The sequence below is a fragment of the Tetrao urogallus genome, assembly GCF_951394365.1.
Source record: "Tetrao urogallus genome assembly, chromosome: 1".
Lineage (NCBI taxonomy): Eukaryota > Metazoa > Chordata > Aves > Galliformes > Phasianidae > Tetrao > Tetrao urogallus.
The window spans coordinates 125,764,778-125,789,272 of NC_136813.1; the positions used below are offsets into that span (position 1 = coordinate 125,764,778).

A 24,495-nucleotide genomic window follows, 5' to 3' on the forward strand; every position below is an offset into this window, starting at 1 on the left:
ATACTCAATTTAAAAATTTTTAAATGGAGTTTTGGTGGGATTTAAAGCAGATGATCAAGAGAAAAAGATTCTGCATTGTCAGAAATGACTTTTTGCTTGTATTAGTGTTAGGCCTTTGGATGCAGGTCTCCAGCAGGTGTAAAGTCTCAGACAAAGTGACAACAACTAAAGCTGCTGAGGATCCACTCTGTTTTTCAAAACAGTCAACAGCCTGATTTGACATCTAGAGCCTAACAAAACTGAAGCCAAAAGAGTTTTATTGAAAAAAAGTCAACTTCTTATTTTGATGTTTATGGGGAACTTAAATTGCTAGAAAGTCTTGTCCAAAATGTAATCTCACATATGCTGCATTACCGGTGTTTACATGTTCTGCTGGGTAAGTTCAGCTGCATTGAACAAGAGTTGCACAAACAATGGAAGAAAGAAAAAGCCTCTTTGGCAGCTACTTCATTTTTGAGCATTGAAGAATTTCAGATACACGAAGGGATTATTCTGCCTAATCTATCAAAATTTGAGCTCTTTGGAGTCAAGAGAGCTTCTTTCCTAACTTTAGAAGATTTTTTACCCCATTCTCTAAACTGGACTAGTAGAGGGCTGATGTTAATAATTATATTATTTGGAAGAAAGTTTACCTAGAATATAGTTCAATAAATATTTTTCAGGTAGCTATGGCCAGTGTATTGCTTGGTATGGTTGATATTATACAGTATTGCCTTTTAAGACTGAAGTAATACAGAGTGCTCCAGAAAGCCTGTTCCTAGTGTAAGACCTAAGAAAAGAAGGTGCTAATCCTGCACTACCACTTGGCCAAGATTTAATGGAAGTCATGTATTATGGAGTTACCGATACGGTAATCCTAGATCCCAGCTGCTCTCTTTCTTCAGCTCCTTCCCTTCATTAAAATAGTTTTGAGGCAAGTAAGTGAAAACAATTGGAAGAAATTCTTCATAAAGGATTTTTAAAGAGTTTTACTTGAAGTTAACATTTATTCCAGCATATGGGCTTGAGGATTGGTGGTAAATTAAGCTCTCTCTCCATGGAAGTGGTAAATCACTAGCCTTTACAATCAAGAACAAAAAATAATGTTTATAAATCATTGCATTTGTTTCAGATTATTCATCAGAGCTGGAAGACAATAATTCAAGTTGCTTTGTGATACTGTAAACAGAATGCTTGGAATGTAGCATGCTTTGTAGTAAAATTTTGGGATTTGTACATATATCAACTGAGACTTTTTCTTTTAAGAAAGTAAGTATTTAGCTAATCTTCTGGAGAATCTAGATTTCAGTGTGCTCTTTGAAAGAAACTAGTTTGAGTTGTCATTTATGGGGTAGCACTGCCTGCTAATTCACAGATGAAGTCTCAGAAAGTTGTCTTATTTATAGTTTTCTTCTCAATGTGGAAGCATTGTCTTCATGTTTCCTTTTCTTGGTAGTGCTTTAATTACCCTAGAGCTTTCTCTGTTTTTGAAAAAGAGCTACAGTTCCTGTCATCTACATGAGGTGTAAGCAGCCCACCAGCACAAACAGCAATAGTAAGTTTAGCTGAGCAAGTTGCCTGAGCTAGCTTATGTTCCTGTATTAGTTACCAGCAAGAGTTTCTCCTGCCCTTGTACTTCCTGACCTTGCCTGGAAGAGTACTAGCAGAAGCAGCTTGGTTTTACCTTGATGTACTGTGGCCAGTCCTCAGGAATTAATTTCTGCAGGAGCTCTGCCAGCTCTTCTGAGGTTTTCAGTGTTGTGGATCGTTTATTCAGCTTTGCTGTATTCCTTTTCCTCCTCCCCCTCTCCAAAAATAAAAACAAAACATACACCAACACATTTGCTGACATGTTGGTACATCTGGTGGAATAACTAACTGGTGGGAGAGTCTCCATTAAAAAATAAAAATAAAAACATGGACTTCTCAGGTGGCAAGTTGCTTTTATCCAAAGAGAAAATTGAAAATGGATGTGATATGTCTTTTACGAGCAAAACAGGAGTTGCAAGGTTGAATGTGAGTCAGATATCATGTAAGTGTCAATGTTTTCCCAATGCCGAAACATATGTCTCTGTTAAACACAACAGCATAAAAACTTTTATGCTCAAGGGACCCTCAAAACAGCCAGTAGCTAATGCTGCCTTTGTGGTTTTATATATTTGCCTATTAAAATGACAATATGGACATGGAACATTTAGATTTAAGAAGCCTTCTTTTCATTAAACAACATTAAACAAACTGACAAAGTAGGGGGTTATGACTCCAGTAATTGAAACATGCTGTTCTGTTCAAGACCAGAACTCTATAAAGACTCTTTTCACCCAGTAATGCCCTTTGTGTTTGCCTGCTACCCCTGCTAGAAATTACTGTAGGCCTGAAGTATGTCTTTCCAAGTGAAGTGGGAATGACAGTGTGCAACACCACACTTGGCAGATGGGGTCGTAGCCTTTTTAGGATGTTAACATTCACTGTGCATTGGAAATCAATTTGTAGCTCGGAGTGCATGGAGTCTTAGCTGGACTCCTCCTCTACACTGTTGTTTTCATTGTTGTTTTTTTTTTTAATGTTAACTTTAAACCTACAATGCAGGAAAAAGAAGCAGATGAGTCAATTTGGATTAATTGTGTTGGAGTCCAGGTAGTTTTCATTAGCTTAATTTACAGTGTGTCTTTTTATGGATTCCCTTCTCTTCTAGATGCATGTTCTAAGTCTGTTATGCTGTGTTTCTTTTTGCTTTTCTCCTAGACGTTGATGAGTGCCAGGATAACAATGGAGGGTGCCAGCAGATTTGTGTAAATACTATGGGCAGCTATGAATGTCAGTGCAAAGAAGGCTTTTTTCTGAGTGATAACCAGCACACCTGCATTCATCGCTCCATTGGTAAGTGTCTGATTTTGTTCTTTAGAACAATCGTGTTCAATTAGAGTTGCAGAAACTGTTTCAGAGGAGTAATTTTCAGCTCCAAATCTGGTTGTTTGGAATTTGTTGATTCCACTGCTACCTAAACTTAAAGCGTAACCATAAACAAGGTAGAGGAAAAGGCTTTAGTTTGACAAAATTATACATGAATCAGGCAGCAGGCTCTTGGGACAGGCGGAAAAGAGATTTTCAACTGGCAATTTTCTGCTTCTTACTTTGAAGACTCAAAAGCTCATCTATTTATTGCATGGTAGCTCACCCTTTGCCTGTCATGTAACTCATGGCTTCCTTGCGGACTGATGATGGCTGGTACTATGTTGGCATACCATTATTTGGTTCCGTACCCTATGTAGCGTGGCTTAGAAAACAGCTTCTCTGTTGCCTATGCATTAGCAGTAGGACTAAGGAATCCCTGCTGCTTATTTCAACTAGAGTAAGCAGCTCTGCCTTTTCTATACATGTCAGACACAGAAGACGAGTTTGAGTGGAAAGGGAGAAAAGAAAACAGCATAACTATAAATCTTTGCAATTAAGTGGGCTCTTTATGTGTTCATTCAGACTTCTGGTGACCCTGGCAGCAATGGGAATATATTGTAGCAAACTCATTTACCAACAGGCAATACAGAATGACAAAGTAGCAAGATGAGTCTGGTGATCAACAACGAAAGCATGCTGTAAATTTCAACAAGCCAAACAAATTGTTCCGAGCTGTTTTGAGTCACTAAAATTAATCAGAAAATCCTACTTGAACATAGAGTATGAATATAGTCACCCTGTTTACAAAGCTTTGTAGTCTAGCATTTCAGAAATGTAAATGTATTTCTGGCACTGTGTGCCTGTTTACATAGAACTATGAAGACAAGGAAGAATTTCAATTTTTAGAAATATGTAACTCCACAATATCTTCACAGGTTCACTTTTTAGCGTGACTGTTAAGTTTTAAGCAGTTGAGGTATTTTGATTTTGACAAGAGCATGAAATTAAGCACCATCAGCTAGTGTATTTTAAAGGTTGTGATCTAGCAAGCTTTTATTATCTGTTTCAACAAAAATTGTTCGAATTTCTGTCCAGCATAAAGTAACCCTGTCACAAAGATATCCAGCAGAGCAAGGAATAGTAGCTGGAGGCTTAATGAAAACCACTTGCAGAACACTGCGATGCAATCATTATTTCAATTTGCACATTATAAAAATTCCCAGTTGTAATAAAAGAGAATTTAGTTATCTGAGATGGAAACTAATGAAATAAATGAAAAATGAGGCTCTGAAGGCAAAACTTTTGTGTAAAGAATAGATTTATTGAGGGAAATAGGTGAGTTTTTATTGCAAAGATTTCTAGTTAGCAGGAAGGACTGTGGAAATGGATTTGAAGGTTGAATGCTTCATGCACTTAATAAATATGCAGGGGAATAACATATTTGTGTTAACTTCTTTACAGGGAAAATGTAAAATAAGACATGGCCATTTAATTTGAAGTAATATCATATCATTTAGAGAACTGGAAAAAGACCACTCACCGCCAAATAGACCAATCGTGATCACAAAGTGGTTTATGATCAGAAGTTTTGTAACCTTTGAAAACTAAGTGCCAATTTACAATAAAAGCAAGCATTACATTGCAGTGTCCTGATCTCACATACAAATATATTGGGTAAATGTGCTGGAGGAAGGGAATGAGATGGAATGATCTATTTCAGTTGACAGAGGTGACTGAACTGCAAACAGTAAACATTGCGTGGTGAGAAAGCAAATGGCTTTTTTAATATCAGTGTTTACGCACTTTCATCTGTCTCACTTGTAAGTGCCTCTACAAAAAATGCTGGAGCACAGAAATACCAAAATACTTTCATCAATACAGTTAGCTAGATTTGTGCCTTGTGCTAGATTGTATCCATACCTCTGTTGGTAAACAAGGCTGAAGTGGATGCAGGCATAATAAACACATAGCATTGCAATCCAAACATAAATGTGCTGACTTGCCAAAGCACTTTAGCAAGCTTGTTGACTTTGAGAACAATAAGATCTATTAATTACAGTGGGATTACTCTTCTGTCTCTGGAAAATGCATGTGCAGTCACACAATCCCCCAGTCTCTTCAAGGACTTATCTAGTATAAAACAGTCAGCCGCAAGGTTCTTCATTCATCTCGCTACCACTTTTTTTTCTCCTGTTTTCAAATGCCTTGGCATAAGGGAAGAAGCATCGCAAGGTGCTTAGGATGACCTTGGGATTGGGATGAGTTCAGAGTGAAAGGAGCAGCACCAACCTAAGCAGTGAATGCCCTGCCTGTGAAGCAGTTCACCTTCCTCCACCCTCAGCAAGGCTACTGCTGCTGACATGCGCTAACAGCTGAGGAATTAGTATCTTCCAGTATCAGGCATTCTCTTCCTGATTGTCAGATGCTGGAGAGAGATGCCCTGGGCCTGCTCCATGATTTGCAGGGTGTATTTCACCACTGCATGCCTACCCACAAGCTGTGGTTAAAAGCCACACTGGAGTTCATGGTAAGGGTTTTTAATAGCGTCTTTGTGTCCCAGAGGACATGTTTGCTTGCCATCTAGAAGTCTTCTCATTATTTCCTGCAGACAAGAAGGATTAATGATCTGCAGAGAAATATGTATTTTATACCAACAAGAGGCCAAGCTGACATTAAAGTGAAGACAAACCCTGGTTTCTTAGTATTTGCTCTATTTCACTACCTCCGTTACAGGCCTTCTGATTTCTTATGTTTAGTCTCTGCATCTTTTGGGAGGAGACTATGCCCAGTACAACTTAGTTCATTTATTTTTGTGTAAAATTTAATTTCCCTCAGATTTCAGTACTAGTTTACTTACAGTAATGATGGCAACAACAGGGAGGGAAAATGGATGGTGAAGGATATGGGCAACTTAGCAGTTGTTTATCTTAGTCATCTTAATTACCAGCGTTGTTGTGCAAACTGTGAGTTACACCAGAAAAACATTTGTGTTTCCTCATGTCTTAAAAAGAAACCAGAATAAAACAGCTGTTACTGTATCATCTCCAGCTCCAGAGGGAGCATGTGTTTAATAAATGTGAAGATTAGTATCATGTGCTGCAGCTGTGACTGAGTCAGGTGAGTGGCTTACAGCATGTTTTCCCTTCATTTGGTGATAAGCCAAAAGGCCCAGTCCAGCAAAGTCTCAGGGCACATCCTTAAAGTCTTAATGATATTAAAGTTGGTTAAAAATCTGAAATGGGCCTCAATATATCAAAATGTACGAAGTTTAGTTATATGCCGTTAATGACCCTGAGGTTCAGAATGATCAGGATGTCCTAATTGCATTAAAGCTGTTAAAGACATTGTATTTAAGAGCACGTACTACAAACTGCCTCTCCAACCAAAATTCTCAGCTGAAGTGATACAGAAGGCCACCACTGCCCTAGAGAGCAAGTCTCTAATGCACAAAGTGCAATTTGCTTATAAGCCAGATACTTCAGGAGTTCTGTGGCTAGGAAGACTTCTGCCTTTTTAAGTTCTATGCCTTGGATGTCTATCAAAAGTATAGTTATATTAATGGTCTTACATCTGCTAATTGGTCACTGCCAATATTTTTATAAAGCTAGTGCCGAGTATGCTAAAAAGGCAGATCCAATTAGGAGTGGTAATGTTAAGTGAGGACAAGAAGAGAGGAAGAACAACCAGACTATAGGAGTCTGGAAATTCTGATGGTCTGGTCAAGTGGTAGAAAAGCTTTTTGCATGGTTGTTACCATCATTTTCAAGCCTGTTTAAAGCAAACAAAGAAACAAAATATTTGACAAAGAACTGCATATCCCATTAGACTTATGTTCTTAGCAGAGCTGGGGATTTTGACACATAAAGTCAATCTATAGTGATTTAGCTAATTACAGCGCTACAGTCTCAAGCTGTGTCTCTTTCTGCACGAGTGCAACGGTCTAGTCCCAGAGGACAGAGAAGCGTGCAAAATCAAATTGTCTCACGTTTGTGATGGGCTGAATGTACTTACTGTGCTTGTGCTTATGGTAACTTGTAAACTTGGTTATGTGTTTAAACTCTTGTAAATTCTGTAGTTGCAGCATAGGAGTGCTAGGGTAAGCTGATATCAAACCTACACAGTCCTCCGAGGACTATAGATTAACCTTTGTTCAATTTTTTTTCTCTCCTACTTTCCATGATATGTTTTTACTCCTTACCTATTTTCTTAGTTTGGTAGGATTCCACAGCATAGAATAATGTCTTAGGATTCCATGGGAGGAAGCATGCTCACTGTCCAGTGCAGGAGAGGTCTGCAGTTTGGGTTTCTGAACTTTATTCCTGTGTGCTGGTGCCTAGTGAGACTCTGAGCAGAAGGTTATTGTGACTTCTGTGAATTTCTGCAATGTGCTATAGAGGACAGAGGTGCTTTTTCTGCAGAAGCACAATAATCTATTCATATTTAGATCAATGTGAAAGGGTGACTTTAAATAATTATGTGTTGCCAGCGCCGTTCCAGACTTTATGAAATACAGCATTTCTCATCTCAGCTATGAAAGCTCTTTCATGATGATGTAACAAGTTAAATTACTCCATTGCTTTCAGTATACTTGCCATAGCTACCTTGAGTACAGGCATCCCATTCACTGAAACAGAGTAGTCTTATTTGTCTTTCAAAATTGGAATCCTAATATGATTGTAAAGTAGAGGAATGTATATAAATTTTAAGGAAATTAGTTCATGTGCTTTTAGATAATGGAATAAGAAAACCTTTCAGGCAGGGTAAGTTTTATCTGGACAAACATAGTGTGATCTTGGAATTTGTTTCCTAAAACTGCTGCACACAGCATGACCTGGCTGTAATAGAAGCTCATTTGTTTATATGTTCATATGATGCATTTTGAATAAAAAGTTCAATTGATGAACTGGAATATAAGATTCAGAGTGTATCCAGGAAAGGAAAAGCTTGAGAAAGCATTTTGAATCTCATTGTACCCTGTTAGAAGTGTGAAACCTTATAAAAGTGTGTATAACACACAAAAATTGCTGCACTTTGGCTTCAGAGATTCTCCCTTGCTCTAGCAGTCAGCGTGAAGAGCACCTTGCGTTTGCTTTTCTTCATTCCTTTGGAATGGAAGAACTTTTTAATTCGACGGGAGGGAACACGCAACAGCTGACAACACCTGATAAAGGTAAAAAAATCTCACTTAGGCTTGACCTTGTATTTCTTGTGTGTTGGTGATTTGGCACAATTAAGACTAGTAAAGCTACACTGGTATAAACTTAATTTAAGTGCAGTCTGCCTTCTGTTCAACTATGAGGGTAAGCAGTAACTATATAATAATGAAAACAGTATTAGGTGAAAGATTAGGATTAGATGTGAGAGTAAGCAGTCTATCCAGAAAAATGTGCAAAAGGAGGTTTTGTTGTTAAGTATCATAATTGTCACAATCCTGAGGCTGCAGTCTTCCTTCTATAGTTAGGAAAATGGAGTTGTTAACACCACGGTATCATCTTAGGCACTTGTGGCTGTGTCTGAACTACAAGATAGATTTACTCCATTAAATAAGCTGTAGTCCTGTTCATCAGAGCAGTCCAAATGGAAACAAGTATGTGAGGAAATGGTGGAGGGTGTGAAATCACTATGGAGTTTCAGTGTATCCTAAGCTCAGAGTTAATTAGAGCCATGTATGATTTGCTGCAGGCCCCTGTTGAGTTCCTGTGCACAAATTGAGACCTATTTCATCCTTATACTCCACAAACTATGGTGAAGTCTCTTCATACTCTATCTTAGTTTTATAGCTGACTTACCTTCTGACAGAAAAATACTGACTGTTCTTTAAATTTTTCTGAAGCTTTGATTTTGGTTTGATTCGGAAAGATTATAAAATTTTGCTAAGTATTCAATTCCGTGCACTGCTTTGCTTCTGCTGAGGTAGGTTACACTAGTAAACAGATTGATTATCTGGATGCAATGGGATGAACTCATTAACAATGAAAGCAAATAATTCTCCCAACACTTAGGAACACTAGCAAATTCCCAGATGTTGCCAAAATCTGTGATTGAATTTAGAATGTGGTGCAGAAGCTATCCTGCATGTAATAGGTCCCAAATTTAAGTGTCCATGATCAGAACATAAATACTTTTTAAACAAAAAAGATAATAATTAAAATATATAAATTGGTAAGTAATCAAGAAGTTATGTCCAAGTTGCTCATAGCGTTTGCACACAGTGCTTGAATATCTTCAAAGACAGATACAGTTGCATGTTCCTGACTAAATGATAAACTAGAACATGCAGATAATTCCTCAGTGAACCAGAATCTGAAATAGTGCAGTAGTTGTTTCTGCATGGCTCCATTGCCAGTGCCTTTTGGTATGGAAGGGATGAAAGTAAAGGGGGAAGAGAAGTGTGTAAGAAATAACGAAGCTGGAGATGCAACAAAGTGTGTCTTGGAAAAGAGCAGCTGTTTGAAAGATCCTGCAGCAGCATGACAGGCAGCCAGCTTGCCAGGGGGAGCAGGGAATTTCTGAGCTAGATCAAAAACCTTTCCACACCTGTGTGAGAGAAAGTGCGGCAAGCAGCCTGTGGCTCAGCTCCTGACGGGCAGTGCTGACAAGATGGGAAAGCTACACGCACGACTGGGAAAACACACTGGAAAGTAGTACATTCAAAAAAAAAAATCAGAGTGAAAATACGCAAAGAGGGCTTTCACACTTAATCACTCAATAACATTGGAAGTGAACCAATGTTCTGTTCGTACTGTCTGCTCCAGGTATATCAGGATTACACCAAATAAAAGAACTGGTGTGTTTTTTAAAGCCTCTAGCATCCGGTTGACTGAAACATCAGGTGAGAAAGATCTGGCAAAAATATTAAGCCAGAATGTACTGGAAAAGTCTTGCATTTGCACGTGCATACAACAAATGGACTCTGTTTTTAGTGCACCATACTTTGAATTTGTTATGCATATCTCTCCTGTGCCATCAGGGATACTGTAATGAATTATTGGCCCAACTCTGAATGCTGTGTAAAGATGCTCATTGTCTTTCGTACCTACTGTAGTGACTTAAGGGCCTCCCAGTATTTCTCTTACTGTTTTTCACTCTGTGGAAAAATCAGCCACAGACCATATTGTAGGCACTGTTTTTCTTTTCTGGTATTCATGACATCTTACAGATTTGATCCAGCACGAGCTCTCTAGAGGCTGATACTGCTGTGTTTTTGGCTGTAAACCAATAGGAATTCAAGATATAAATGCTAAATAGCTGTTCAAATATACCTCCTGCTCTTCTATACCCTCCTGTATATAGTATGCATACTGTGCATTTAATGAGTCCGATTTATTATTCAAATCCATGTACTTATATTTGAAGTTGCTCTGTGCTATTCTGAAATAATTTAGGAGTTAATGGAAATGAGAAGGGTGATCCTTGCATTTAAAGCAATGTGTATTTTCAAACATAGCAATGCTTGCATGCTTGGCTAAGCTTTACATCCTTGAAGTATCAAGGCAGTGAAATAGTTGTTGCTGTTCTTGATGGTACTTTCATATACATATGTTTTTTTTATATTTCAGCACCAGTCAAGAATAGGGCCAGACTGTGCTAGAGCTTAAACAAATTTGGAAAATTTACAGCCTGAGTGAATAAAGCAGACACAGGGCAGAGGACGGGACAAACATATAGTCACAGTGAATGCTTTCACAGCAGAAACGCTGCAGTAGCCCCAAGAGATATTTTTAAGAGGGAGCACAAACAGAAGATAGGAGTGAGAAAAGGGCATGTCAGCTAAAAGGAAGGTGAGAGAAGGAGTGAGAGAGATACACAGCCAAATGGGAATAAAGTAAAATGGAGGAGACTAAATCAAGGAAGAAAAGAAAGCTGTGGATCAGTTAGTATAAGGCACTCTCAATCACACTTAAAAAGTCATGGCAATCAGGTGAGATCCCCGTTGACTGGAAAAAAAGGGTAACATCACACCCATTTTTAAAAAGAGTAAAAAGGATGACCCCGAGAACTACTGACCTGGCAGTCTCACATCTGCTGGGGAAGACCATGGAGAAGATCCTCCTGGAAGCTGTGCTAAGGCACACGGAAAACAGGGAGGTGATACGGGAGAATCAGCATGGTTTCACCAAGGGCAAATCCTGCTTGATCAACCTGGTGGTCTTTTATGATGGTGTCACTGCATCAGTGGACAATAGAAGGGCAACTGATGTCATCTATCTCAACTTTAGTAAGGCCTTTGATACAGTAACCCATAGCATCCTTCTCTCCAAATTGGAAAGATATGGATTTGATGGATGGGCTGTTCAGTGGCTGAAGAACAGGCTGCAGGATCAAGTCCAGAGAGTGGTGGTCAATGGCTTAATGTCTGGAGGGAGATCAGTGATGTGTGGTGTCCCTCACTCATCACTGGGTCAGTGCTGGCACATACACTCTTTAATATCTTTGTCAGTGATGCTGACAGTGCGGTTGAGTACACCCTCAGCAAATGACAGGTGCTGGTTGCTGGTAACACCAAGCTGTGGATTACGATCAACACACCAGAGGGACAAAATGGCATTCAGAGGGACCTAGACAGGCTTGAGATTCAACAAATCCAAATGCAAGATCTTGCACCTGAGTCAAGGCGACTCCATTATCAATACGAGTTGGGAGATGAGACGATTGAGTGCAGCCCTGCTGAAAAAGACCTGGGGCTACTGGTGGATAGGAAGCTAGAAATGAGTCAACAACGTACCCTGACAGCCCATAAAGCCAACTGTATCCTGGGCTGCATCAAAAGGAGCATGGCCAGAAGGTTTAGGGTGGTAATCTGCCCCTCATCTCTTTGCTGGTGAGGCTTCACCTGGAGTACTGCATCCAGATGTGGAGTCCTCAGTACAGGAGAGACATGGACCTGTTGGAGTGTGTCCAGAGAAGGGCCACAAAAATGATCCATGGAATGGACCAACTTTCCTACGAGGACAGGCTGAAGAGCTGGGCTGTTCAGCCTGGAGAAGAGAAGGCTGCAAAGTGACCTGATAGAGCCTTTCAGTATCTAAAGGAGAGTTACGGAAAGGAAGGGGACTGACTCTTTAGCAGGGTCTGTGGTGATAGAGAAAGGGGAAGTGATTTGAAACTCAAAGAGGGTAGAATTAGGTTAGATAGAAAGTGTTGATGGAAAATGTAGATGGAAAGTGTTTTACGGTGAGGGTGGTGAGGCACTGGAACAGGTTGCCCACTGATGTGGTGAATGCCCCATCCCTTTTAGACTTTCAAGGTGAGGCTGGATCAGGCACTGGGCAATCTGATCTAGCTGTGGTGTCTCTGTTCATTGAAGGGAGTTGGACTAGATGGCCTTTAGAGTTTCCTTTCAACTCGAAGGAGTTTGTGGTTCTGTGATTCTAAAATCTATACATCTTTACCTCCTTAATTCCCTTGCTCACTAATGGCCATTTATTTTCTGTATTCTCTCCCTTAGTTTTCTTTTTGTTTAGCTGACTCCTCTTTGAAGTATATTATAGTCAAACTTCCCAAACCCAATCACTATATTGAAAAACCTATGTTATTCTCAATGCTCTCAAAGGGTCATATGCTGAGATTGCAAATCAGACTTGACAATCGTGCACAAGTGACAGAATGATAGCCTCTAAGAGTTCAAATCCTTTGCTTTTCAAGGAGCCAAGAAATGCAGAAAAAGTGGCGTTAACTGTAACAAGGAGCAAGGCATCACGTGCTGTTGGAGTTCATTACCCTCTGAACTATATTTACCACTTGTAAAAACATTGAGCTTGTGTGGTGAATCAATTTACCTGCTTTCTATGCATAATACATAATATGATAGAGCACTTTCAAGAGGCTGTACCTGACTCACCAAAACTGCTGCTAATATTTTTTGTCTTTTGTTTCAATATAAAACATTCACTTTTGAGTAAAACTAACAGCATTTTTGTCTCTCCTGGATGTGAAGCACTTCCTTTAGAAGTTTTTCTGCGTGGTCATAGCCATTTAAAATCACAGAATGTGGTGTGTAAGCCACTAGTATCCAGTGCTATGTGGTGTGAGCATTGTGTTATGCTGATGATTTACCCGAGCTGGCAGGCTTTTTCCCTATAGATAACATGGGCTTAGGAAAATATAATAGCTGCTCTCTTCAATCCATATCAAACTGCAAAGCAGTAGACAAGCTGAAAAGAAGAGCCTCCTTACACAAACATTAATTTTTGACAGAAATTCACATGATCAGTGTTGACATTTCAGTATTTTGAATAGTGACAATTGGTTATTTGAACTGACGTTTGGAATGCTAGAAATACCAATGTGGGGAAACCATTATGGAAATACTTCGTATGACATGCATTTCTCATTCTATCTGCATTAGAAGTGAACTGCTAGTTATTTGCTCTTCCATTCACTAATTAATTAGAGGATGTTGAAGGCGTCCATGAAAACTTCCTCAGGATTTTAAACATCCTCTGAAGTAGGAGCTATTAGATCATGGTGCTGTAGGTATGGGAGACCAAAAAGTTAAATAGTTTGCCTAGAAGAGATTCAGGAAGGCTGTAGAAATCTCAGGAGCTTTCCAAGAAAGCTCTGAAGGAATCATTTGACAAAATATACCTTTTTACTGGTACTATGTTGATTCCACCAAACCTGTTTTTTGTAAAACTGAGTTTCTGTTTTTCCATATGCATCTACTACGAACAGGTTGCAGATATCTTAAGTCCTATTCCTTTGACCAATTATGTAATTCCCTTCTTTCATCCTTGGTACACTTTAAAATCAGTGATTGATGAATTAGGTGTACATGTTTGGAGATCAAATCCTGTCCTCTTCTGCCTTTCCTTCCCCTACTTCCTTCACCTGTTTGTTTTCCATTAGCTCAGCACTGTAAACTGAGTGATTACTTATGGTACCTAGCAACTCAACTTCCTGCTGGAATTAGGATCACAGAATCATAGATCCGTTTGAGTTGGAAGGAACCTTTAAAAATCATCTAATCCAACTCCTGTGCAATGAACAGGGACAGCCATGGCTAGATCAGGTTGCTCAGAGCCCTGTCCAGCCTGACCTTGAATGTCTCTAGTAATGGGGCATCCACCACCTCTCTGGGCAACTTGTTCCCGTGCCTCATTGCCCCTATCATAAAAAACATTTTTCCTATATCCAATTTAAAACTTCCCTCTTTTAGTTTGAAACCATTTCCCCTTGTCCTGTCACAGCAGACCCTGCTCTAAAGAGTCTGTCCCCTTCTTTCCCATAACCCCTCTTTAGATATTGAAAGGCTTCTATCAGGTTTCCCTGGAGCCTGCTCTTCTCCAGGCTGAACAGTCCCAGCTCTCTCAGCTTGTACCCATAGGAGAGAGATGTTCCATTGCTTGCATCATTTTGGTGCCCCCTCTCTGGACACACTCCAACAGGTCCATGTCTCTCCTGTACTGAGGACTCCACATCTGGATGAAGTACTCCAGGTGAAGCCACACCAGCACAGAGTAGAGGGGCAGGATCATTTCCATTGACCTGCTGGCCCCTCTTATTTGATGGAGCCCAAGGTGTGGTTGACATTCTGGGCTGCAAGGGCAATACCTGATAACAATTGCACTGTGCCCTCATTCTGGAAAAGCAGCCACAGTTACATTGGAAAAGTGCAGGTTTTGAGAAATGATGTGGATTACAGCTACCTGAATAGATCAACCATATGTTGTCAACATTGTTTTTGAAAGAAGTGTATTTTTCCACTAAACCAAATTCTGTTCTCCAAAGTAGCTGCTTTTTCTGGAATAACAGTAATTGCTTAAAACAAACAAACAAAAAAGCCCTCATTTAAAAAAATAAAAATAAATTTGAAAACATTTCAGCCTGGGTTGTGTTGTCCCTTGGCACTATATGGCAGTGTTAGTTAGGCAGCTTTGTCTTCCTCCATAGGCCTGACAATGCAGCTAAATATCATGTGTTTTATTACACAGTAATGTGAATGTTCATGAAGTGTTTGTATCAAGAAAGTAGACAGCAACAAGAAACAGCTCAATCAAGAAGCCTGGTTGGCCAGGTGGAGGGGTATATTCCTGGTAGAATTTCTGAATTGCAAGTTTTCTTTCACAGGTGAAATATTTCAGGGTTGGGGGAGCTTTCCAGATCAAACAAAACCACCCAAAAATGTCCTGCCAGCTCTACCAAAGGGCAGCATTCAAGCTGTGCTTGTGGCGAGGCTGGATGATCCTGCTCTTACTGACAGTTACAGGTTTCCATGCATACTCTTCTCTAAGTGCTGTTTCTGCTCCTTGTCTCCAGACAGAATGCTTTACAATTCCCTCTAGCTTCCCAGGAAAAGCTGTAATTTGTCCTAAGTGTTTCCTTAATGGACATTTAATTACTCTACTCTAATTGGAGTCTGAAAAACATATCGTTAAAAAAAAAGCCTGTAATAAGCTGCTTTAAACCCGGATTTGGTGGGCAATACTTTTCCAGGCTAATCTGTGTCTCTCTTTTGAATTCTGAGTAGTATGTTTACCTGGACATTCTTTTTGAAAAGGATTTGTGTAGATGTCAATGTGACTTCTTGCCATTTGACTATGTTACCATTTGTCTTCAGCTGGCATTAACTGGAAATACTTTGTGATGTTGAATCTTCAGAGAATTCACAGAAAAGAGGTGATGAGCTGTCATTCCTGAGCTGTCCCTCTGAGAAAGGAGACCACTTATCTACCCAATGAACTCTGAATTAATCTGGAAGATTACTTGTCAGGACTTATTGAAATGCTCCGTAAGGCAGATCCATGGTAGAGTAACATGCCAGAAGAACAATAAAATCAAAGAACACCAGTGGTAATTCTCGTTAGTTAGATCCTTTAAAAGTAGAGCCTTGGTGAGAGCAGGTATGTCCTGTTGTATTTTTTGTGTTACTCTCATCTGTTCTATGCAAGCAGGATGCAAGTGGCTAAAGGAATTTTCCTGTTGTCCACTGGGTTTTACAACCCACTTCTCAGGCTGTCTAGACCTATCTGTAAATGGTACAGCTTCTGAGTATCCATGAAATTCACTTCTCACTATCTATTTGCTATCAAATGCTTAAACCTAAAGTGTAAAAATAGCTCCAAGCGCTCAGCATTTATGTCTGTTTCATGAGGGTCTTTTGTTTCTTTGTTTCTGCTAAAAACATGGGTAACAGCCTCATTTTCTTTTAGTGTTTCTTGTGAGTCACTTCATGGCGTTAATTCTGTCTTGAGCTCTATTCCTTTTTCTATCTGAAAAGCAACATTGTGGTCAGAAGTGTGGCTGTGTTGAATGACATCACGTTCTTCCTGTTCTGTATTTATTCTCTCCTTGGACTTCCATGGTCTATTTACAGACAGAAACAAGATTCCCCTGCCTTCTCATATGATGTGATATCAGATTAAACACTGTCATTTTTTTCTGCTTACCTTGACCATCTGCAAATAGTGCTCAAAGTAAAGTCCATATTTAATATTTAGCTGATGCTTTTCATCAAAGTAGAGAAATTAAACAGAACTGCTTGTCAAGAAAAAATGCTCATTTTTCAGTGTTCACTCTTGCACAGCAATACTGCCTGCAGTCTACTTATTATTACTAAGTCTTGTTGACTTGTCACAAATGGCTCCAATAGATTCCAAATGATTTTTCTTCTTTATTTTCATGGATTGTTCAACCAAGGGATTGATGCTAACTGGATATTCTGCTGGTAGATGTGATGCCTATTTCCATGTGCAGCTTTGTGAATGTGTCATCATCCTCATTCATCCTGTCCTTTCACAGCTTTGTTCTTTCTAAAGAATAGAATAATAGGTGTATAAATGGAAACAAGGATGAAATAGCTTTGTTAGACCATTAAATCTGTAAAGGCTAAAGACTGCTCTACTCATAGATGTAGTGTTCTCTCTCAAGTGGAGATCCCTGGTAAGTCTGATCAAACTGGTTCAGAAGTTAACAGACTCATGAATTTCAGTAGGATCTGCCAACAACAGAGGCTGGTGATGCAAATTGTATTACTTTGAGTGACAGCATTGCTCAAGTAAAGTAAGTTGAGAGTAACTGTACCATTGCCGTTCTGTGAATTGCCTTAGCAAACTATTTCGCTAATCTGCAGAACAGAATTGTCCCTGGGGCCAACACAGAACTTCAAGAAAAGGGATTAAAAAGTGCCAGAAAAAAAACAGTAAGCGATAAGTAAACCAAAGGCAGTTCAGTACTGAAGAATATTCTTGTGAGGCACTTACATAGTCTACTAAACCCCAACACTATTAATGATAGTTACTGTAGTAAGAAGTAGGTAGGCACTGCAGCAGAGTGGTAAGCAGGTGCTGATATGGTCAGTCACTTTAGCACAGGAGAGAGCCTGCTTGTTTTAAGATGAAGAAGCTATTTGTAGTGACAAATCAGCTTCAATGCACAGAAAAAAGACAATTATATGCGAGCAGTAGGGTGTTTTATGTACACACTGGATGTTTCTCAAGCATGCATGTACCAGCAGAGTGTACAGATTTCTGAATGAAGCATGTTCTCCCATTCTCACGCTGCTATTGCTCTATAAAGATTTCATTCATTTCTGAAGTATGGCTTCTAGATTAGGTTCCTACTCATTGTGTTGGTGATAGCATTTAGTCTTAAATAGCTGATAACATAGAACTGCTATTTCAGGTGCCTCCATGTGAAATCTGATGCTCAGTTCATGGGGAAAAAATTAACTATTTGTGACAGGAATGGGATTAAATTGAAGAGTTTGAGGAAAATATGTGTGTGTGCATGCCCACCCTGTGTTTGTGCTGGATGCTGCTTGTAGATTTAAGTGGTAAAACAAGAGGGTTATTTTGCTGACATAGCAACAGCAGTGAAAGGAGAAGTTATAACTATGCTTTAAATTGGTCCTCTTGTAAATATCCTTGCTGAGATAATAAAGAATTTTGTTGTTTCAGGTTATTGGAAAATGTTTTTTGAGTGCCTTAATGGCACTGTCTGAGTAAATCTGAGTAGCAGGTAACTTTTTTCAAATGCCAGTGTATTTATCATCACCATTCCACACCCATCTTTCCCCAGCTCTGTTCACTTTTCCCCTGACCTAGACCCTGTAACATTGCCTTCCAAACAGTGAATCACTCATCTCACTCCCTTGTGCCCTTACCAAATATTGTCGTCACACTGGCTTGAACCTGACACTTGATTTGTGTGAGCTGGGATTGCTGTGTGTCTCAGGCAGACATTTTATTCATGCTTCTTTAAGGTAAATTCAAGGAAAACAGAGGAACATGTTCCATTTCCATGGAATGGCAGACTGCTTTCCCATAAAAGCATCAACAGTAAAAAAATCTGAAGTTTATTCATAAGTAACTGAGTGTAATGCTATTGTATGTGTATTTAAAGTTTGTATATACAAATACATATGCATTTTGTAAATGCATTTTCCAAAGCTGTCCTTGAATGTGGCTGCTATGACCCCACTCCCTGCCTGATATACCCAAGGGAGGCAGCATTGGTTTTGTTCTCTGGGTTTTGTAGGTTTTTCTGAAAGCAAGGGAGAGGCTTATGCCTACATTGCATTTTACTTTAATGTATGGTCGGGCTTTCAGGCCTTTGTCGTTGGGACTATTCATGGGCTTAAGTGTTTTGCTGGATTGGAGCCACAGAGCAGTTAATGAATTAGTGCACATACCAGAGTATAGCATTCTATTGCTTCTTTCCAGACAGTTTGCACTTCCAGTATTTGTATAGGATACAGTGACCAGCAGCTTGTTTTCTGTATGTATGAAGTTGTATGTAAAAATGTCTTCTCAGTAGCCAGTATTTCTGCATTGCCTTCTGATACATAAATTCTCGTCCCCTTCCCATGTAAGTCTCATTCCCAAACAAAAAAAAAGTCTCTGTGGTGGCCATTGTTGCTGTATTTACTTCTCTTCTATGAAAGTGGCAATGTGTGAATGTATTTTCCCCGTGGCCTGTTACAGGTATTAGAATTTTGCTGCCAGATAATTAGAGTGATAGTGACAACAGATTCTCAGTACAGGGTGACAGGAGCATCTCTGCAAGCCTTTGCCTAATTCTGAGATGGCTGTCTCCAGTCCTGCACTGCCAGTGCTGTGTGTGGCATGCACTATCAGTCACCATCTCATTTGTGTCACAGCTGTGTTGGGTCCTGATTGCCACTTGTACATTCGATTAATATTTGTATAAATGCGGCGCTTTTCTCAAAGCAAGGTCATGCCTGGGTAGAGACAACAGCACTGGAGTTCCACTTTGCATGAAGCAGTGCTGCTGAGAGCTTTTTTTTTGTCATTGACGTTAATTCATGGCCTGTTAGGCTTTTTCTCAGCATCACAATGCTGTCTCCCATGCTTGCTTGCATGGACTTCAAATCCCTGTGTGGACTAGTAGACCAGCAATGATTTTAAGGCAGTTGTATGTCTTGTTTTCTCACTGTGTTGCTTTAGAGAGTTACCTGTTTTAAAATATAGCAGTTTTATGCTGAATTGTCCCAGGATGTTTTATAGATGTGATCCAAATAGTGCCATCGCATCCGGCTGGAGGTGCTTGAAGGTATGGAGGTGTATGTAGGTATATGAATGGAGGTGTACGAAGGTATAAGGGGTGTATGTACAGCATGCTCAGGGCTTTACTGGAAGCAAGCAGAAAAAAGTAGTGATGAACACTAGGATCGAGTAAATAGGAGGAGGAGGAGCTGGGGCTTGTTTTCCCTTTACTATCTCCCCGAAGAACAACTGAAATTCATCAAATAAGAGGTGTCAGAGACAAGTGAAAGGCAAAAGCCTTAAGTTTGATGTTCTATAGAGTAGATGTAACATCAAGTGAGCGGAGTCAAAGAGTGAACAAACAGCACGTGAGCACATTCCTTGAAAGGTACGAACTTCATCTTAGAGAGAAATAAGGAAAGTGGGGCTTATGGAGAAAGCGAAGCTGTTCTATCAGCAAACAGAGGAAAACTGGAGTGGTAACTTGGAAGGGATATTACAGAAGAAAAGAAGGTGTAGAAAGTGAAGGTGGCAATGCAATAGCTGTTGGGCATCACTGCATTAAGGAGGTGGCAAGAGAACTGACACAGAAAGAAAGACACCTCAGGGGGATGTAATTAAATGAGGGTCACAGTCTCAAAACCATGTTCAGTTTTTGTGTTACCTGTGATGTCCAGTATGCATCAGAATATTGTGGTGAGCTCTTTTAGCTCGACTGGTGTAGAGGAGGGGTGTTATTTATACCACTGACAATTAGGAGAAATTTTTTGTATATGTTATGCTCCTGCTATCTTTACCAGCTTCTGTGTAGCAATTCAGCATGACTTTCATTTATTGAGAGAGGAAGGGGATTAAAAATTCAAAATTATTCTATTGAAATTACTATAAACAGCCTCAGTAGAAAGCAGGAACTGGCAACTGTACCATGTTGTATCTGATTGAGTGCTAGATATTTGTTTGTCCACTCAAAATCAAGTGAGGTATGCAAAAGAAAATGTATCTGGACACAGTAGAATGTATCTGCACTTGTATACAGACAGTGTGTTATTATGAACAGATTTATGAAAGTGTAAATCCATTTGTACAGCAGTTTTATTCTGTGAATCATTGTTCAAAAGACGTATTGATATTAAGCACGGAGAGAAAAACTGCTGATGTCTTGACGTAGTGAGAAGTTATTCTTTAACACAGTATAAACACAATAAAAAATTTATATAGTCATTAAACTCCTGTCGTTGGATATGCCTTTTGCTGAGCTAATTCTCACTCTTTAGTATGTTAGCAAATGGGCCTCAGTTGACACTGTCATTATGACCAACACAGATTCTAGGCCAACACTACAGTTTCCCTTTTAGTTTGAGTCTCTGGTTACAAGTGCATGGATTCACTCTGAGGTGCTGTGAAGGAAAAGGACTTTTCCCAGCTTTCAGTCCCTATGGAAAGCATAAAATCACACTGCTTCAAACGTTCCTGCAAGATGAATACAGTGCCTGTGTGCAGCACCCTCCTGTGGTGCCTTGTGGCTTTTACTGCTAATTTCGCTTTGCTCTCTCTGAACCAAAATTAGTATCTTGATACCAACTCACAATTTGTAGTCCAAACTGAGGGCAGAAAGGTTTACACACTAAGGAGAAATTCATGTGATACTGTCAGCTTTTGTCATAGTTCTTATGGTGGTAGTGCCGGGTATTACTTCATCTTTTTGCAAGTCTGCCTGCCATCAGAAGTTGAAAAATATTTTATTGCTTTGAATTCCTGATTTCTGAATGTGTTTAGTATAAGATTAAGGTGGTATTTGAAGGAAGGAGAAATATTATGGAAGTGTAGTCATAGTGTGAATAATTACCCTTTGTGACACCCCTCAAAATTTCTCATTCTTTTTTGTTGTTAGCTTAGCTTTTACTCCATTTGTTATTCCTTGCCTGAGCAAGAAATTGTCAGTTATGTTTAAAGTTATTTTAAGACCTCATAGGGGAATATTTATCTGAATGAATAATGTCTTTTTACAAGAGCATACTTCAAGAGATAAACATATTGCTACTATGTAGATCAAAATTAGTCTGTTGTGATACTGTTCAATTCCATATATGCTACTGCAGCCTTACCAATTTAAGATACTGCAATATTAATCTGCAGCAGTGGCTGTAATTTCTATCCCTTATTGCTTGTATGTTTTCTCATATTTTCCACAAAAAGTGTGTAGAGGTCCCACTTTTCATTTCCCCCCTTCCATTCAGCTCCAGGAGTAATGTTTCTCTGTCATAGATGGAATTTACTTTTCTTAAGGAGATTTTCACCTCGACCAAAAACTGTTTTTAGGGGGTTTATCTTATTCACAGTAGGGAATTTGAATTCCTTTGAAAATGATGAGAAACTAGATGTAGAAGTCATTAAAGATAAGAAACAAGGATTTGATGTCACTTAGGTGATAAGCCAGTGCCAAAAAATTGAGAAGACATCTGATTTAGCTATTCTAGGTGATGTATTGCATGTTTTTGTATTGTAGCGCTAGCATTTCCTAAACACTAAAGGATGTGAGCCTAGGTATATCTCCTTACTGTGATCCCAATGAAATTGGGTAAAACTGTGAAGTCTTAAAGTCAGGACTAATTTGCTAATTAGATTTTCAGACAGAAAATGCAAAAGGTGCCAACTGTGGACTGCTGTATTAGGATTTACTGGGCAAGGAACGTGAAAGTATTCTGTAACAAGGGATAAAAGTGACCAGTTAGCATTCAACTAAAAGAGACTGCAGGATCTGCAGCCTACTGAAAACACTGGCCTGTGTCCAGCTGCATCCTCTGCTGAGCTTCAGCTTCATTCATGTTTTTCCATCCAAGGTCTGATTTCTGCCAGCTGCTGATAGTCTTGTGATCAAGTGCAGTGTAAACAGTGAGCAGGTAAGACAGTGAGGTATCTATGTATTGCATACTCTTGTTTCAGCATAGTTCATTTTGATTCCGTGGTGCTTCTATGCATGGATGAGAAAAAAGGTAGGCAAAAAAAGATTGATTTATTTTGCAGCTTCGGAAGTGTGAGATCTAGTGTTGATAGTGTTGTTTTTTTCTTGCAACTTAAAGGATAAATTAGTCTTTAAGGAATCAAAGTATTATACTATGTTATCTATGTCCTCCTACCAAGAGGTGAGATAACACCTCCAGTGCAGAATCGTAGAGGACAAGGATCACTCAATGTCTGGTCTCCCATCAGTGGACATACATCCCTTCTCTACTCATTCCAACAGAAACCATAAGTGAAACCACTAGTGTACTTATAGCAGTCCTTTGGTGCTGCTTTGGCTGCTGCATGTCTAGAAGAGGGAAAGCTCCCATGTGGGTGTGGTAGTGGTTGTTTTGGTCAAGGTGGTATCAGTTGTTTGTCATAATATTTCACAAGTCAGGAGGGCCTTGGCTGACGTTCAGAAGTCCTGGTATGTTGTCTCACAAATTAGACCTTTGAAGTTTTCACGCTTCATCTTTTGAATGTTGAATGAAGAACAGCATGGTGATAATTTCAGATTGACAGCTGAATTACAGCATTAATAAAACCGAATGTTTCCAGTACAAGTAACTAGTCGTGGCTGCATTGTAAACACAGGATTATTTTCAAAGTATGTTTAGTAACTCTTTATTGAATCCTGTGGTTCCTGTTGGTACAAATTGATTTATTGTTTTTGTGAATTAGTCTGCTCTCTCCAGAAAAAAAAGAAAAAAAAAGCAGCAACAACAACAACCAGACACAGTGGTCCATATGGATCTGACAGCCATGCAAAAATTAGGTTGAACTGATAGATCTCAGATTTTTACTGCTGTTGAAGAATGTTGCTTCTTTTGTATGATATTAAATTGCCACTGTAGAAACAAGAATATATAGGTGGGCAATAAGAGAAAGGCTGACAGAAAAGCACTAATTAAGTGCTGTTTTGCACAGCCCTCATTGAAATTCATGGCTTGGTACCTTTGGGGACATGAAAGTAGGGGAGATGGAAGGATTTCAATTAAAAAGGTATTTGTATGACTCTGGGAAGCCAATCGTTGCCATTTTAATACAGAGTGAAATATGTAAGTGTCTGTCTAATGTGCTTTACAAACATCAAACATCATGCCTTGAAACAGTGAGTGCTTTAATAGAACAGAGAGCAAGATACTTCAAAATAGATAAAATAAAAATCCCATAGACCTAAATTTTTGTTCAGATCAAAGCTCTGGCTCTTTTCTTTTCTACACAGATGCAATCTTGATTAATTTCTACATTGATAAACTGGTTAGAAGATTTGAAAGATTTGAAAGGTTGACAGATTTTCAAAAGGAAATGCAGTTGCCTAATAACTACTTCAATTATTTGTACTTAGCTATGGTAATAGTTGCCATTAACATCTTTTTATTATTCTTATGTAGCTTTTAAATTGTTGTGGGGGTCGGGTTTGGGGGCTTTTTTTCTTTTTTAATTCCAGTTGCCTCTTTAGCAGGACACCTTATTGAATTGGTTTCTGAGCAACCTCAGTCAACAAACAACAGGTATATATCAATATATGACTAGAAAGGCCTACTGTGACTGATAGCTGAAGTTAGTGCAGGGAAGTATGTAAAGAATACTAAGTTTAAGAGTGTTCAGAAAACAACTATTCCACGTACAACTAGATACCACAAACCACAAAATGCTTGGCAGCAGAAGTGTCTCAAAACTTGTAGTAGAACCCCAAAAGCCACAACTCTGAGTCAGAAAAAGAAAAATCCAGACCATTCCAAGTCCTTATATACTTCAAATCATGGGGAGCTTAAATGAAATTCCTAGGTGAGATCCTGATGTTCTCTGTCCTGTTATAAAAAACAGCACGTCAGAATATCTCTGTTGGACTGACAGTCAGGTGGAATTCCGAGTCTGTTGGTCAAAATATGAGTCTTTACCAATAAACACTTAAAGATGCTTGGGATTGCTTCTGTAGCAAACATAAAACCTATGCAATATAAGCAGTATTCTTTATCTTCTTGACAAATCACTAGCAGTGTCTTATGCCTTCAAGTCCAAGCAAAGCCAGGATTTATACTATGGCTGCTTCAAAAGTGATGCCTCTTATTTTATTATGTATCCACATGATGGCAGAGATGGACGTTGGTGGTATGGCAGTAGAAGTTGAAAGTTCCTGACAATAATACATTGTTTTGTTCCTGTGCAA

General features: G+C 39.2%; 1 protein-coding gene across 1 annotated transcript in view; it reads left to right on the plus strand.

The window, feature by feature from the left end:
- The window catches only part of SCUBE1 (signal peptide, CUB domain and EGF like domain containing 1), a gene marked incomplete at both ends in the record, with an annotated part of 198,780 nt that overhangs the window by 51,349 nt on the left and 122,936 nt on the right, over nt 1–24,495 (plus strand). Inside the window, one exon of the mRNA XM_079545374.1 lies at nt 2,725–2,859. Coding sequence (XP_079401500.1) covers nt 2,725–2,859 — 135 coding nt within the window. The remainder of the gene's footprint in view (nt 1–2,724; nt 2,860–24,495) is intronic.